General features: G+C 40.7%; 1 protein-coding gene across 2 annotated transcripts; it reads right to left on the bottom strand.

The window, feature by feature from the left end:
- Window positions 1-999: 999 nt before the first annotated feature.
- Window positions 1,000-17,841, bottom strand: LOC117503915 (G1/S-specific cyclin-D2-like). 2 transcript variants are annotated; one of them, XM_034163212.1, is made up of 5 exons: window positions 17,461-17,841; window positions 14,588-14,803; window positions 10,358-10,517; window positions 6,176-6,321; window positions 1,000-4,721 (listed from the first exon to the last, which is right to left on the bottom strand). In XM_034163212.1, exons 1-5 carry the CDS (start codon window positions 17,653-17,655, stop codon window positions 4,557-4,559), a joined length of 882 nt encoding a protein of 293 aa, XP_034019103.1. In that variant the 5' UTR covers window positions 17,656-17,841; the 3' UTR covers window positions 1,000-4,556. The 2 variants fall into 2 exon arrangements, with proteins under 2 accessions (XP_034019103.1, XP_034019102.1); XM_034163211.1 differs by having other exon boundaries at window positions 6,173-6,321; window positions 17,461-17,655.
- Window positions 17,842-18,348: the final 507 nt, after the last annotated feature.

Raw genomic sequence — 18,348 nt, 5'->3', positions numbered from 1 at the left:
CTGTTTGGAGAAATGGAGCGCTACAGGAGGGGAAGAAAAAAAAAAAGGTGGGAGAATTTCACTGTACTATAATCTATTGAATAACCCTGTTCCCTTTAAATATGCAATTACATGCCTCCAATCAGGCGGTGTAAGTGTAGCTCAATCAATGCTCTTTATTTAACCAGGTAAAAAATATAAAGTTGACCCTGTGTGTGTACTTGTGTGTTCGCTACCACAGTAATCAACACCAAACTTAATATGGTGAATGGGGGCACCAAGGGGGAGGTCACTGGGGCCCTTTAGGTTTACATCGTACGTGCGGGAACACACAGTCAGCCTTATATATATTAGATCACAACCCTCGGCTGCAGCCCTTATTTTCACACTTCACGTGGTACTCAGGTCAGGTAGCAAGCATGACACTACTTACTATGTAGTAGCAGCTGGCTAGGGTGCACTTTAATTACAATCCAAATGGGCCAGTGCATGTTGCGTGCGAGTTAAGGCGACGGATTATTAAATTAAAATGTACCTTGTGTACAGTATGCCAGAGCATTGCAGTGACACGACATGCTATCACCTTTTTAATTATCATTCACTTGTCTCATGAATAACTATTACTATACCTTAACTAAAGTGGCATGTAATATACAATGACATGGCTAAAATTCTTCATTACTCTTGCATATAACAGGGATCTCAGCCAGTTTGATACATACACACACACTCTCCCCAACAGCTATATATTGTACATGCTACTGTGTGAATTCATTGCAGCTTTGTCAACTACATACAGGTTTTTTCCCCAACTTCCGATTTGTTGGTCACAACTTAATACGTACATCTACATCTGTCAAAGAATTTAATACCAGTTCTTGTTCCTTTGGATTTGTGGTCCATCTCTTCACTGCAGTCATAGTCTTGAAGTGGAAACAGAAGGCTGAATTAAAAGCACATTCAAACACTGACTACTTGTGCAGACCCTTTGGGAAAAGTAAGACAAATACACCACAGATGATTTTAGCCAATTTATTGATCATAAATTGTGGATCAGACATCTTTGAGGTACACTGTGGGCGACACATGGTGATGGGTTTGGAAAACACACTGGTGGTCCCATCTTTACTCCCCACATTGAACAATTAACATTCTAGTGGCCATAACGTGGACTCAACGGTACCTCAAAAGAAACAATATTCCACATGTTCCAATGAACTGGTTCTAAACAAGCCAACAAAACTCCAAGTAAGGGGAAAAACAAAATTTTTGGGGGGGGGGGGGGGGGGGTCTTTTTCCTCATACATGCACAATATACTGCATAGTCTGACTTAGCACCAGATATATGGGGAAAAAACCCTGTTTTTAGACTCGACATACTTTAAACTGCTAGGCGGAATCTGGCGACAAACCTGTGATTTAAAGAGAGCTAACAGTCCTCCCTTTCGTTCAGAAAAAATAAGTGAAATCCCGTCCAACAAATTCTGAGTGAAGCGACACTGACGTGATGTGTGATGAGGTAATGCGCGACGGGATCTCGCGCCATCTATCCAATTAACCTGAGGTACACAAACATTACAAAAAGCAGCGAGATTGACAGGAGATACAAAATGAAAACACGAAGAATAAACATGTAATCAAACGATCAGCAAACAAATACTTCCAGTCCCGTTCCAACCTTTGTTACGATCCCTCCAGAATACATACAACAGGAAAGCATAAAGACTGTTTTTATATATATATATATATACACACACACAAAATGTCATAATATAGCAGCAGCACACTCAAGTGAATCAAAATAAGGCAATGTCATCTTTGTGTAAGACTAGAAAAGAAAAGCTTCGTAGCAGCAAAAGAATGATGTGTGTAATTGATTTGTCGCTTTGGAATTCTCTTTCAAATTACACATAAAACTTTAAAGCATAAACAATTTTTCCTGTTTAAAGCACTTTTTTTGTAAAACATATTTTGGCTTATTTTGCACAACAGAACAAGCAAGAATACAATTTAGAAACTATATTTCTGTTCTTAAAAAAAAATTTAAATACACGAGTATTTCTAACAATTCCCATCATGGGGAAATTGGCTATATATTGTACAATATTTCTTCAAACAGTCATACCATAAAAGCCCCTACCCATGTATATAATGTAATGGGGGAAATACCTTGACAAAAATTGCAGTTTTAAAACAATTTGGAGGAAGAATTTATCTACATTAAAACAACAACAGCAAAAAAAAAAAAGAGTAAAACACACAAGTGAATTCTGAGAGAATTGTTGGAAGGTTTGGTTATGGATTCCGCAAAATTCAAGTAAGGTAATAAATGAAAAAAAAAAAGTCTTGGCTTTCCTTAGTTTACAATGCAACTGATTTTGTTCCATATTTCAACATAGCTATAAAATAATATCCTACAACCACACTCCTCTTGAAGTGTAGCTTTCAAGACAATATGTATTAGCCCATGGGAATCCAGCCCAAAAAAGGTAAAATAACTTAAAAAAAAGAAGAAAAAAAGAGGGAAAAAAAAGACCCTAATAACCCACTGAGCTCAGGAATCAGCTTCCCCTTACCGATCTTAAGGAGTGTGTTTTAAAAGTGCATCGATATTGTTTCAAGCCTCCCTCCCTACAAATAACTAAACTTAAAGGGGTCATATTGTACATATTTTTTAAGCAAAATATTGGGTCACGTGGTGTCTTAAAAATAATCTGTTGCAGACTGTAACTATCGTTACAGACTTTGGTAAATAAACAGGCGACTGGTTTGTCTGCCTGATGCTTTAAATGGAAAGGAGCTGCCTGTCTGTAGCACCAAACTAATGGCCGAATAGTCCAGCCCTTTCACACAGAGTGTAGGTGTATCACATAGAACAAGCCCAGACAAATTAGCCTAAATGTAGCTCATAGCAGGTCCATTTCTACGTGCACAGAGGAATAACTGGCTGTTTAATATGAAATCTCAGCCATATTCAACTGTGAAAAGTGAATTAAAAAATGTTGGACAATATGACCCCCCCTAATGGTAAAACTGATACAGGAGAAACTGCAGTACACCTAATCTGTTCCCTGGACATCCACTCCTCTCAGATGATCTGGAAGAATCCAAGGGTTCCTGTGTCGCTAACTGTGCAACTTCAGAAATGCGTAGCTTAAGTCACCTTTCACCCCAATTCATCGTTCAACCCATATCCCATCTTCTTCCACTTTACACATACTTTCATTTTCCAAAGATCCCCAGAAACCCTCCAAACTGGATCTACATTTACTCTCAATCCTGGTAAAAATGTCAACATGCCAACTTTCCTTTTCATCCCAATACTAGACATGACATCAGCACCTGAGGCCCAAACAGCCACATCTCCTGCAAAGCAACTACTAAACTCAATCCAACACATAGGAGCTATATGACAAACAGAACGCTAATTACAACAATCTATTAACTGAATGTAGTTTTGCTGAGTACAGATACATACTGTGCTCCTAACATATTGATCTGTAGATTGGGCAGTGAAATCAAGACCTTAATAACTGACCTCTGTATTCATTTTCCAGACAGAAGCCATTGATCCAGATCTCGACCACCCACCCTACCTTCTTGTTAGAGCAGGCCCAGCCCGCTTCCAGACAGCACATTTCAGCATAAATAGAAGGCAGTGCTAAAGGTGCACAGTATGACGGTATAGAAGAGCTGGCTTGTGCTCCTCTTGGTATAAATGCTGTCAGCCCATCAATCATTAGACTATGAAAAAAAGGCTTTCCTGCAAGTTGATATGAACGACAAAAGTCAGAAAAACCCACTAAATCTGAATTGATAATTGCTAAAGATAATTAAAGAATAATTAAACTAGATACTAACTAAATAACCAGATATACATTAATAATCATATTTGCTTTTGCAGGGTTGGATCAATAGAAATGTGTATTTCATATAATTAGGCCTTTTTTTCAAGTATGAAACTATATACAGGTTTCCATTGTGGGAACGTAAGGCACTATCAAGTTTTCAAGAATTTACTACTTTAAATAAATTGTTTGAGTACATGTGGTCCATACAGGACAAAATACAAGCAAGCAGATGAGTGTTGGAGAAAAACAATTCAAGGGATTTATAACTTGAGGTCATTCTCCATTAGCCTTGTCTAGGCCAGTGGTTCCAACCTATTTGGCATCTTATCTATTAAAATGAAGTGAGACATCACCACTGGTTGCACATATGGTATCTGCAATGCATGAGGCCAACCTTAAAGTTAAAGTAATTGTAGAGGCCTTAAAATCTTAAATTATCCAGTATTTCAAATAGAAAACAGCAATCACTGAAGAACGTGGAGCCACTGGTCTTGGTATCCCCATGTATATAATTCAAACAACCAGGTATGAAAGACTACAAACCCTTAAAAGTGATTCATAAAATGTCATTTTACTTGACGTCTCGACGAGCGAGTGGCAGAAGCTCAGATGGTCACATACGAACTCTTAGGGTGACTTGATGCACGTACTGGCAGCTCGTGCCTTTAGTTTCCACTAGTTCACTGGTAGGCAGGCACGACTGGGGTTTCAGCTGGCAATGTAAGCTCATAGGTTGATATCACGTACGTCTGTGGGGGTGCTGGACTGGTCTTGTTGCTCCCTTGCCTTGTTGCCTGCTCTGACACCCATGTCCCGACTGCACTGCTGTCCCCGCTGCAAGCTGATGACCAGCACGCGCTCTATTTGCTCCTGGCATGCCCTCAAACAGTCCTGGAACAAAGAAGATCAAATCAACACAATCACTACAGTAAAATATTTGCTAGTGTTTAAATGCATTTACGTAACAGGCCACCCTGGCCAAATCCGCTATGGCCTCATCTGTCATCTGATGCTAATGCTCCTCTGTGTATGCTGAGCAGATAGGCAGTACGTAGTTATGGCAGATCTGAAGGTGCAGTTTGTCTAACAGCTTTGGTCACATGTGCAGCATACCAACGGGGAATTAAATGCCTTGCGGTAGGCACCATGACAGGAACAATGGGTACCAGTCCATTTCATTGCCAATAGTAACAGTGCCGCAAGCTGCACGGTGACCACTGGAATCCAGCTGGGCAGAGGTGGAATTTTCTATGAACTGTGTTTTGAGTGACAATTAGAAGGATCCTAACAGAGATCTGCAGTATATCAGAGAAAACGTAAGCACATTTGAAACACTGGAGTCCCTCTCTCCGCCCCTCAGGGTATACAACCCTCTCAGAGGAAATGGTTTTGACCTACTGCACCCTGACCTCTGAGTTTGGGTGCAAAATAGAATATAGGACAATAGGAGCAGATGTTTTGGACAATTTCCTCTGTGTGATGAGCCTACAATCCTTCTGAAATGGGATCCTGTCTTTCTCCATCTTGCTCCTCTCATCCTGGCAGGTCTGCAGGAGATGTGGGAGGTCTGCTTTGGTAAGCTAGCTGCAGGAACCTTAAAGAATGCACAGAGGCTTGCAAGAGGCCAACATTCCTTTGAAATGTACGGATAATTGGAACCCGATGGGCTGCTGTCGAAGAGCCTGTTGTGACGGCTGGGTTGTGGGACTCGTATCACCATGGAAACAAAACCACAAGTTAAGAGGCAACTGTACCGTTCCTATGTCTGTCTGGCTGTGGCCTTTTTGGATTTTTAGGCTTTTTAAATTTTGACTGGTGCCGTGTGTCAAAGGACGCCATGGAAATATAAGCAAACACATGAGTGATAAATACTGAAAATGCAATTTTAGTTTCTTCCAAGAGTCTGAGTCAGCAGGTATGGTGGTAGCTTGGATAACGCCTTTGAGAATAGCTTTTCTCCTGGAACATATTCCATCCAGGACGGGCATACAACTGAAGCTGGAACCATGCAAAGAAATTGCATGTGTCCTACCACAAAAATGTGGGTTCTGAGTTTTAAGAAGACATTCTCTTTGCTGTTTCTCTTTATAGCAGCAGTCTGGGTCTCCAGCCAAGATCCAAAAGCTCCCACCACCCATTCCCTTTGAAACGTAAATAGCTTCAATCTGCCACCACTGAAGTCATCACTGTTGTTTACCAAAAGGTCTTCTCAGTGTCTGTCACGAGGAGTTGCACTGATCATGATAACTGATGGGTTGCTGTGTACTGCAGCATCATTAAAACCATTTAGTTGCTTTAAAAGAAAATAAGAGGAACAAGTTTACAAGCAGTGCGCCACTCACCACCTCTGTATTGGTGATCTTGGCCAGCAGGTCTGTCAGATTGTCTCGACTCAGCCTCTGGTCAGTGTGGCACAATTGCAGGCCACAGACAGCAGCTCCCATGCTGCCAGTGGCAATCATGGAAGGAGGGTTCATCGCGAGGCGGTCATCTGATTAAAAAAAAAAAAAAAAAAAAACCTTTTCAAACAGTAACTTAAACCACAACGACGGTCAGTCACCATATTTTAGCAGTGAGCACAAAAAGTGACAATAGGGAAATTATGAAAGCTGCAAATATCTGATTCATGCCCAACGCACATGCTTCCCTGCCTGAACCACACTTTCCCACTGACTGAATTTCAACATGAGTGCCTCATGATGGAACCTGTGCAGTTTTCTTTGCAGATGCTTAAGCTGATTCGAAATGCAGAGTAGGAATCCTCCCACATAGTGAGCAATGACTTCCAGAAACTGCTCCCCGCGGTTCCTGTGTAAGCTCAGAGGTTGAAGCTGGAATAGTCCCGGATGGAGGAAGTGGAAGGGGGGGGGGGGTGCATGAAGAGGATGCAGTCTACAACACATTAGAAAGTCCTCTGCTAGTATGAAGATGAGGGGAATCGACTGCAAATCCATTAAAACTTCAAGTGATTTCAGTTGTTTTTCATTTCATGGCAAAAACACAATTCTTTTTGCATACGTATGTAGCCAGCACAGATGCGTGCCGGTGGCCTGATAGTGTTAAGTAAACCCTTCTCCTCCAGGGATGCAGCTGTCTATAGGAGGAGCTCCTCCATCATAAGAATAACATCTCAACTCCATAGAAAACTCCAAACATTTACATTACTGCAGAACCACAGCAGGCCTCTTTTTCCCCACTGTGGCTGCTTTGTGCTCGGATATAACCAGCTGCTTATGAATAGCAGAGGCGACCAATGACACACGCCCTTATGCGCGACACTAAAACTGCTAAACAAGGCATAAAACTCATTGAAGGGGCCTGCGGGTCCAATAACTAGCGCAATAAGCACGTGCTTATTGGCCCGATCTGACCACAATGGCGTTTGCAAATATTTCTTGAATGCAAAACAACCCACTTCGCTTGTTTCGCTCACTCCATGAGCTAAAAAAAAAAAAAAAAAATGCACCGGACTAAAGTGATAAGGGAGGCGCTGCATTAAGTGTTCCTGCAAAAGCATAACTTTCCAGGATATGAAAATATTAGAGGGATTCCTACTGCCGGCAAAGGAATGTCTTGGGAGAAGCCTGGAGTTTGTGCTTCTCCACAGCCTGTGGGGTTTATTTTGAACATCACACAGACATGGGAAGGGGGAAGGAAGATCACTGCCCTGACTTTTTAAACATGGAAACTTCCCCCAGTCAACAAACAATACAGAGAGAGTGGCATCGTGGCTCAGCTGGGTCTGAGTCATCCAGCACATCTCCATCATTATCCATGTACGTGGCTAATCTAAACAAAGCAGCAACAGGATTTACCCGAAGAATGCTGGAAATGACCACTTCAAGAACTCCAACACAGCTTTTAGCAGCTGGTCTGCACTTGGGTCGGGGGGGGGGGACTACAAGCTGTGGAGACTAGAAGTGGATAAGGAAATGCAGCCAGAAGACTATGTGGAGAGAAGAAAAGAGGTCACAAGCATAGTGACTCACCACGAGAGAATGCTTGCATGTGTGGGAATATTCTGGTGAATGTGGGAATAAAAGAGTGAGATGCGCAAAAAAATGTTTTAATTGGGTTTATTTCGGCTCACGTTCTTTGAAGTAGGGGAGTGTGGCCAGTCTGAAATCAGGTCAGCTAAACCTTTACACAAGAAAGCATGCAAACCTCTAAAGACCAAGCCTGCTGCTTTAACTGCACCACAGATATGCACAATTAATGCAGCGTACCGACGTATTCTAAAATTAGCTCCCCAAGATCACGTAGACCACACAGCCAAACACCTGAAGCTGACCTGCAGCCAAACAACAAGAGTGACCCCTCAAACACAAAGATGCAAATGTGCAATATCACACAAATGTCATGCTTTTGGTCCATCCCTGCGCGTGTCTTCATATCCCGCCAAGTCAAGCGTATTGTGTTTTTTTTCTTGATCTTTGCACTCGTACAATGCCTAGCAGCAAGCCATTTCGCTAGTGAGCTAGCAAGCATTTACTAGGTAGGTGGTAACTATCAAATTCGTTGATGTGTCGCATCCCATCAGAGTGGGAAGAAGACAAGCTCATCAAGGTCCCAAATTAAGGCAAGACCAGCTCCTGTGCCAATGATACAAGACTAACGCAGCTGTCTATTCAATGCAAGGTGTTCAACAAAATTCTGAAAAAGGAGAAAAGAGATCTTTGACCCCATCTACTAAAGCTGCAGGTTGGATATTGCGAAGACAAACTGTCGACCAACCAGATGGTAATCCAATGCACTCAGTCAGTGGAGGAGCAATTGCTCCCTACATATTAATTTTTTTGACTATGATAATGTGTTTCACAGAGAACTCTATGAAAACATATGCCTAGCGTCAAAGAAAAATCACCAACATCAAACAGACACCCTATGAGGTGATGACTCACAAAGCAATCCATTCTAGCATGCCAGGTAGCAGTCAACTCTTACCATAACCAAAAACATTCAAAGTTTAAGGAATTTCAATCTGAGAAAGAATGTCTTGATTTGTTGGCTTGATACCATCTGCAAACAAGAACTGTGGCACCGCAGCAAACAGTACCCAGCAGAGCAATAATTCCTCAGAAGTCACTGAAAAGAGATCAGCCACACCCTCCGCAAAACTACTTCCAGTGTCACAAGTCAGAACCTGACACTGAGTCCCCAGGGAAAAAAAGAAAGAGGGTCTAGCCAAGAAATACCTGGTGGTGTACTCTAGAGACAGACACCAAAAGGGCTGATGATGCCCTGGGAGGATGGGGAAGACTGGTTCAGGTCAGAAAGCTTAGAGGCAGTGACATACACCCTGAAGAGGTGGACAATCCACGTATGTGACAAAAACAGACATGCAAACTTCTCACAGATGCATGGGCACCTGAGATTGTATGACACAGATGTCCTGCCACAAACACTCCAATTGATTTGTAAAAACCTTGTAACTGTTAAAATGGTCTGGTCTGCTTGAGGTTTCGTCCTCATTATTACCAGAGGGAGGTTTTTTCTTACCACTGTCAGCTATAATTTACCAGAAGGTGTATCTAAGCCTAGATTTGATGTTTTGGTGAAAGAATGAAGTACTTTTATTTTTTTTAATAGACTTTATAGACTTTTAATAGACTTAATAGACAGTGCTCTCTCTCCCTCTCTGTCTGTCTCATTCGCTCTCTCTCTTTCTCTCTCCCTCTGTCTCTCTTAATTCTTCCTCTCGAAAACAGCAATTTTTGTGCTGCGCAAACTTCAAACATTTTGGAAACACGAAGTCTTTCAACTGTGAAATAAATGTATCATCACCGACGCTCACGCGCAGGATTTTAATGACTTTTTCCCTTTCAGTGGACAGAATCTCTGTTCAGCTCCTCCTCGGCTGCACGCTGAGCTGGCTTTTCATAGCATTTGACAGCCTCGAGACGATGAAGCAGCTAACTTTTTAATCTCACATTTTCAGCAACAATTCAGTTAATTTTTCGGAAAATCTGTGCTCGACAGACAATTTGAACACGATGGCCGATTTGCCGCCAACCGCAGCTAGAACACTGCGGAGGAGAGCTCTCTCAAACAGCCCGGCTTCAGAAAACCTCCCCCCTCCTCCCGTTCGGCAGTAAACAAGCAGAGAGCAAACAACAGCAGCTGAAAGGATTCACAGTGGCTCTTCTCCAGTATTGGAAAATGTCGCGGACTGGATTGGTATTTTCCGATACGTGAATTACGACGGTATCAGAACCCAATACCGATCCGGGAGCAGATTGGTCCCATCCCTACAAAAAATACATACATCTTGTGTTACTAGTACAGCATGAACTTGCTCGGTTAATCCCTGTGCAGTGCATATATAGGGGGAGAGCTGAAGGACCGGATCAGTCAAAGAATATTAACAAACACAGGTTGAAAACAATAATTTTGAATGGCAAATATCAATCACCTTTCCACTGCTGTGGGGTATCTCAATATCAGGTGATCACATAACGCCCACCCCCTGTTGGTTAGCGATGATAAAATGGCACATTATAACATAGACTATTACGTAGCTGTATTACCTGTGGCACAGAGGGCAATGAATGTCTGCGTATGTTTGCGGACCATTGCGAGCTTGTCTTTAGGAAGAGGGAGCCTGCGAATGATGTGGTCAACAAAGTCATTCGGTATGACTGACGCCATGTTCCACTTCAATTTCCCTAGTACCACCAGTTCCCATTCCTGCAAGACATGACATACAAAAAAAACAAAAAAAAACATGACACATTACTAAAACAAACCAGTCCAAAGTGTGTGATCGCTCCAAACTGGTTCTGGAAACTGTAAAGGGTTAAATGGCGTGATGACACACTTCCATCGCCCATGAATAAGATCACAGTCCACTCCTTTTCTCAGAGGAAATAGCTCTGAGTGTAATACTTCTTCTCTTTATCTCTCCTTGCTGTATCTTATTATCTGCATGCCTCTCATTCCTTGCAACTTTTCTGTTTATACGCCAACATGTCACAAGCTTTGCCCTGCAAATGAGACGACTCACCCCTTCCTTCCTGTCACAAGCCTCAAACAGCTACAAAGGGTTTGCACTGACATGACAGCCACACAGAGCTGCCTGTTCAGTCTTTGTACCCAGAGGAAAGGTGTGGATTCTTTGATTTTATTTATCTTGTGTGTGTGTGTATCTATTGAAGTCAGTGTTTGCACGCTATAAATTTTCACTGTGCAAGAAAAAGGCTTCATTGTTTTCCACATTTGGTTTACAGAAGCTTCACTAAAACAACACGCCAGCAACAGACAACATCAAACTGTGCAACTATAACTCTTAAAATGTATAAGTTCATAGATACAAAAATGTTTTAGTGGTGCACACCAAGTAGTGTTTTATCAAGCTTATTAATATTAGAAAGCCCATGTGAATTGAATCGTTTAAGGCTAACTGTAAAACCCATTTATTTTTTATGGTTTCATCTTGCGCGTTTTATTGGCATTTGATGCAACAATTTTTAATTAGTCTTATGGATGCAAAATTCTATTTTATTGTTGTGCTTTGATGTTTTATTACGTAGTGCACTGAGCAAATGTTTCTACTTTAAACTGCTATAGAATTACTTTACTGCTGATTATTTGAATAACAACAGAATAGCAGACCTATAATCATGGTGAGACCCCTTTCTATGCAATGTTGCTAGTATCAAGTCAAAAATCTGTAATTTTTTATGAGATTAGACTAAAATAAGGGCATCAGGATGTTTGTTTTGGAGGAATCTGACAGCACTGTGTAACAGGGCATCTACGTTTAGCTGTACCAGTTCTGACAAACAGAGTTGGCTTTGGTGGCCACCTGACACAGGCCTCGAATAGAAACCGAAAAACAAGTTCTTTTCAAACTACGTGGGACTTCAAAACCACACATTATGTTGAAGAAAGGAAGGCTGCTCTAGCTACATTCACATAAAAATCTTCCCACGGGGTTGTGAGGAGGTATGACTGTTACCTTTTACTTTTAGAAAGCAAAGGTAACAATAATGAAATAAAGAAAATAATGGTTTCGTGTTCTGATTTACAAAATTTCTGTGTGTAAACTGCCTCTCTCTCATAGACCCCATTCATCGCATACCTAGCTCAACCATCTCCCACGCTCTCTTGCTTTAATGGCTGAATTTACACAAAATCCACTGGGTTCTGTAGTGGCATGACCCTTGTTAATTGTGTTTTAGAGCATAACTGCTGTGAAACAATCAGAAAAGTCAGAGTTTATTTCCCTGATGGTACAGTTTCTGGATGAAAACAGTCTGTCAACCACACCTGCAACTAAACCATCATCAATACAGCATTCACCAACCATCCAGCAGACGGCAGACAACTGACCCATCTTTACTTCTTAAAAGTAGCCAACTACCTGACACAGCCAGGTAAAACTTGGGCAGTTCTTGGGTGTTCTCCAAAGATTGGAGTCCTCAACGTTGACATATCTGCCTGCTGGATCATGCCTAAAGAAGCCCACCACACGGCCAAAATATTGTGGCTGATCTTCTCTCATTAAGCAGGTTATATCAGTGAATATCTATTCTTAATGTCTACATATAAGCACTAGGACAATTTTTTTACTTTAGCCTGTTACTTTGGCATTTTGCTGATTGTTATCAAAATTAAATAACTTTGCACTTGAGTGACCTGCAATCATCTCACTATGTCTGCTCCATATCAGATAAAGACATTTTGAATTACGTTGTTCACACCCACACAAATACACAGCACCAACAACAAGACACCCACATGTGCCATCGCGGCACGGCATCCTGCTGTAATTAAATAAGATGTTTTTGCATATATGACTACATGCAGATGAACTGAACTTCCTCTCCAGAGATGTGTCACCTCCAAAAGCAAAGAGTAAACACCAAAAACCCCACTTGCCAGTAGGGACTGTCCCCCTTCAACATGAACCCCTTGAAATGCCGCCCATTCACGGTGGCTTCCTGCACCTGTCACACACATGCTAACATTTAACTTTTTCCGTCCCCTCATCAAAAATGCTGACTATGAATGGGTGACGTGGAGTTCTGCTGAAAGCGCTCTCACTTCCTGAACAGCTGCCCTGATGCAGCCCCCCAAACACGTGTAGCAGTGATTTGTTCGACAACATCATTCAGCGGCTAAAGCTACTTTCTGCATGCATCCTGTGAGGATATCCAGGAATCAGAAGTCTTACTTAAGTATTGTACATCAAAAGTGACAAATGTAATTTCCTTCAACAGCTGCAGGCAAGAGCAGAGGATGTATAGAGTGCCTGTCGAGCCATTTGGTTGGGCTCGGAAGGAAACTCTAAAACTTCAGGTATTAGGGATGTACATCTCTCCCTGGAAAAATGATACGATGGGTATCTAGATACACAGGCTACAACACAATTCAAAAACAATACTTTACTATGGAACAACCACATACAATGTCATCTTTGTTAAAAGTCACTCTTCATTTTCCACTGTAAATTAGAATAAGCCAAAAGTGGCACTGATTAGCAGCAAATATATATTTCAAGAAAAACCAGGGACCCTTTTCAGGATTTTACTCCTGTGCTGCAGCATGTTAGCACTCATCTTTGTACACCACTGGAAGCAGCACCAAATAGAGTGGCAGAAAGGGCAGTATAGAAGAAGTCTAGATGAAGAAGCCACCTGCTGTTGGCACAGCATAAACACAATCACATTATTTTGTGGTTCTGAACCGTATAACAGTGTTAAACTATGAACCGAACATGAAATTCAAAGAGGTACATTTATCCATTATACTGCATACCACTATCAAACATGCTTAGTTTTTACCTTATAGGCAAAGCTAGCGTTCCTATAACCAGTCTCACAAGAGCTCTGTGCCGACTTTTGAACTTTTACAAGAATTTTAAGATGCGGAAACAGCAACAAAACAACATAAATTCAACTGTGCGTGTGTGTGTGCGTGTTAATAAGTCAGGATTCAGGAGATAGCTCACAATCACATGTGTGATCGTCTAAGTATTTTGGTGAAATTACTGGGAAGACGTGATTTGATTTTAAGAAGACTCATATGTGAATGTAAGAATTTTTAATTTTATTTTATTTTATTGAGAGACGGAATCCTTTTTGACATATTTGCCTCATTTGGTAATGAAAATTACAGACAATAATCGATTCCACCGTGGCTCAGATCTGGATTCAGACTGTAAAATTCTTAAAGGAGTCTTGAAAACTGACAGTGTCATTTCTTTTTCTTTTTTACATTTTTGACCTCAACATATTGAGCCTCATGCTGGCTCATTTTCCCCCAATATCAGATCTGGCTCTATAGTCACTCATTTTTATGTAGATTATTGGCATATAGGAAATAAAATGTTGCAAGTGGCCCCACCATTTTTTTAAATGTCTACCAAACTGCACAAAACAGATTGTAATTATCAATTTGGACATGTTGGCCAGAAATGCACAATTGTCTCACAAACCAACCCATTCTGACATAATGACATTTTAAACTAATAATATGTGTGTCTGCGATTAAGTCATCAATTAAGTTCATTTACTGCAATGACAAAATCTAATTCTATACTGTATTGCTGGCACTAGATGGCATCACACTCTTCTTGAGCACACAAAGAAAGGATGTGGCTGTATTGTGTGCAACCTCGCTTAATGGGAAAATTAGTCACTTCCTGAAAAAACAATACACTTATTAATATTACTTTTATATCTCATAATGTGACAATAGTTTTTTATAGTACCATGAATAGGCTTTGTGAAAGACAGGCTGCCATTAATTCTTACCAGCAGTTCCCTTGCAGTGATGCAGTTGTCTGTGTACATGCATAGTTTTTCTACTGATAATGGCCTGTTTTCCTTTAGCTTGGAGGCCAGGAACATGCAGACAGCTCCCAGAAGCTGCAGATGACTCTTTCTTGTAGGCACCACTGCTAAATATCTGTCCAAATAATTAATAGCTAAAGGATAGACGTCTTCATTACTTTTCTCCTCCTCACACACCTGCAAAAGAGAAAGATATAACTAATTTAGCATGCAGAGATCCATGCCCGTAAAGACTTCCCAAGTAAAAGTCCAAACCATTTTTGCTTTATAAGGACAGTGTCCCTCTGTGCAGGTTTACAGCGCATCCAGAAAGTATTCACAGAGCTTCACTTTTTCCACATTTTTTTTATGTTACAGCCTTATTCCAAAATGGATGAAATTCATTTTTTCCCTCAAAATTCAACACACAATACCCCATAATGACAATGTGAAATGAAAGAGATTTTTGCAAATTTATTAAAACCATCGGGTTCTTGGTCACCTCCCTGACTAAGGCCCTTTCTCCACGATCGCTCAGTTTAGATGGGTGACCAGCTCAAGGAAGAGTCCTGGTGGAGCCGAACGTCTTCCATTTAAGGATGATGGAGGCCACTGTGCTCATGTGGACCTTCAAAGCAGCAGAAATGTTTCTGCATCCTTCTCCAGATTTGTGCCTCGAGACAATCCCGTCTCGAAGGCTGCTACAGACAATTCCTTTGGCATCATGCTTGATTTGTGCTCTGGCATGCTCTGACAGCTGTGGGACCATATATGTAGACAGGTGTGCCTTTCCACATCATGTCCAATAAACTGAATTTACCACAGGTGGACTCCAATTAAGCTGTAGAAACATCTAAAGTGGAAACAGGATGCACCTGAGCTCAATTTTGAGCTTCATGGCAAAGGCTGTGAATACTTATGTCCACATGATTTCTTAGTGTTTAATTTTTAATAAATTTGCAAAAAAAAAAATGTCATTATGGGGTGTTGTGAGTAAAATTTTGAGGGGGAAAAACTTACTCCATTTTGGAATAAGGCTGCAACATAAAAATGTGGAAAAAGTGACGCGCTGTGAATACTTTCTTGATGGACTGTATCTGCGTGACTCAATTCACGCGCTGACAGAGGTTAAGTTCAATGTTACGGTTATGTCTTATTAACATAACATTAACATTTCACTACCAGCTCCGTCAGTCTTGCACATTATCCCCTGTGCATTAACTCAATCAGCAACCAGTGGAGATGGAAGAATAGTTGGTATATGGTAACGGTGTGGAGCCATATTGAATCCAATGAACATGCAGTGTGATGGAAAAATAGACAGTATGTGGTCTGGTCTTATAGTAACAGCCTAAAAACAAAATGACATAAAAGTATGTTATATGTTATATATTTTGCAGAGTAAAATAGACTCTGCATTGAGTATATGCTCCAAATTAGGGATGGGTATTGATTGATTTTAATCATTATCAACATCATCATTGATTCCTGCTTGTCATTCCGATCCTGTTTCTTTGAATGCAGCCATTTTCCCCATTACTAGACGCAATTTGTCATTGTGATGTCATGACGCATGACATACTTTTGCAAAGTGGAACTAAAAAATAAAGAAATAAATTTAACTCCAAAATATGACCCCAACTTATGGCATTGTCTCTGGTGTTGGCATGAGACTCTAAATGTGTCTCAGTTGCCTAGCAACTTTACAAAATTATTTTATGTTAAATGTGGTTAGGTTATGACTAGAATTAGGGTATAATTTAGGGTTAGGGTATATTTTTTTGTAAAATGCATGAAATATTTGGAAATTTGAACAGTACCTCCAGTCTTTTGCGGTAACACAATTCCGATATGGTACAGATCTGATTCTTAAATAGTTCTGATTCACCAAAATGCGCAGAGCACCAGCAATGATAACAGGAATGATGTCTGAGGGGTAGGATTCTGACTGATCAAATAATTTGAAACTGGTTCTCAATTCCACTCATTACTCCAAAGTGTATTAAATCAACTCCATCCGGTGGTTGAGCTGATCATCGTGCTTTAACACAGAGTTCATTTAACACTATTTGGAGTGGGACCATATGTGCAAAATTTACTGTGTATAACATAATGAAACTAAGCATTTAGGTTCTCTGTGTGATAATACTACAAACTGCACATTAATACCATGTTTGACTTTAAATATTTAATTTGTATTTATTGTCGTTTTTGTTTTTAGTCAATATAGGAAGCAGTTTTGCAAAAGTTCCACCATTCAACTCTTCTTGTTGGCCTCTAAGGCTCATAAAACCAATAATAAACTACTCCTACAAGCTTTATAACGCATGCATAATAATTGCACATTTTCTCATAGTCATAGACATTTACATAAACTACTTTGCTCGCACGTTTTTTTTTTACATTCAAAAATGAAAGTCGCTTGCATGTGCACGTTTTAGCAGCCGATGCCACCCGATTTTAGCAGGTTTAAAAATTAACAAAAATTACTGCGACGAGGAAATATCGGATCAAACATGCTGTAAATTAAGTTTACACTCTCTTCTATCACGTGGTGTATCTGGTTAGCATAAACTAGCACGTTATTAGCTGTAATCCAATGAAAACATGTGGCTAGGCTATTACTTTCAAGCTACTTTTCTTCGTGGTGGAATTTTTTTTTTTTTTTTTTTTTTTTTTTGAGGCTCCCACGCCTTTGGTGAGTCATTGTCAGAGAATAACACACATGACAACTCTTTATCAAGCTTAAAAAAACATTCACGCACATTTAGAAGCGAGAATTAGCAAAATATATGGTCTAAATTTATATTAGCTTTTAACATAGAGAGGGGGGGGGAAAGAAACAGAACACAAACCTCGTGCATCCAGCCTGCAACCATTTGTCTCATATAAGGTTGAATATCCTTCTGGACTCGTTGGAAATACGAGCATTGGGGTAAAAATCTGTCCTCAATTGTTAATAAACTTTGCAATACTCTGTCATCATAGAGGATGTTTGGGTCAGGCTGGGCTTTCAAGGCTGCGTCCGACTCGAGGCAAAGAAGCTCCATGACTCCGCAAATCTTCTCTCCCTCTTTTAGATGCAAAATAATGAAAAATAATAATAAATAAATACTGTCACTGTTTTGTCGACAGACGACAGAAGGAGGAGGAGAGCCCAGGACGAAACATGAAGCTGAAGCTGAAGCTGCTGGTTTTCGCTCCACTCCTGCTGCTGCTTGCTGACTCTCTCACTTCGCTGCTCCTCGCGACCGTAAAGTTAGCCGAGGTGGAAACTTGAATGCCGTGTTTTGGCCTTCAAAATAAAAGTCCACGATACAAAATCTTCGAAGGCTTTCTAACAAATGTTTAGCTCTCTACGGCAAACCGGAAACAGATATACAAAGACGGGCTTTAACATTTAGTAGATAAAGTGGGGGAGAGAAAGTCTACCAAATTCGTTTTTTAGAGGACTTACTTGGATCCCTCTCATCTAAGAAACTCCTTTTCTCCCTTGAGAAAAGGTGACTTTTCAGGTTAACTTACATGCTAACTAGTTATGCTAGCTGGCACGGTGACCGTTGTGTAAACTGGTCTATGCTAGCGCATCAACCCATTTGCTCCCAGCGGGAACATCTTTTCAATCAGGACCCAGGACCTTCATCCTGCTACACATCTCCCCACCATTTTTGACTTTGTCCCGAAGTCACAGGTGCATTTAAGCATGTTATGTGACTACCCACATCCTGCTGACAATGCCAATT

The sequence above is a fragment of the Thalassophryne amazonica genome, chromosome 22, assembly GCF_902500255.1.
Source record: "Thalassophryne amazonica chromosome 22, fThaAma1.1, whole genome shotgun sequence".
In the NCBI taxonomy this organism is placed as follows: domain Eukaryota; kingdom Metazoa; phylum Chordata; class Actinopteri; order Batrachoidiformes; family Batrachoididae; genus Thalassophryne; species Thalassophryne amazonica.
The sequence above is the reverse complement of the archived record's forward strand: the minus strand, read 5'-3'. Positions and strand labels throughout refer to the sequence as shown.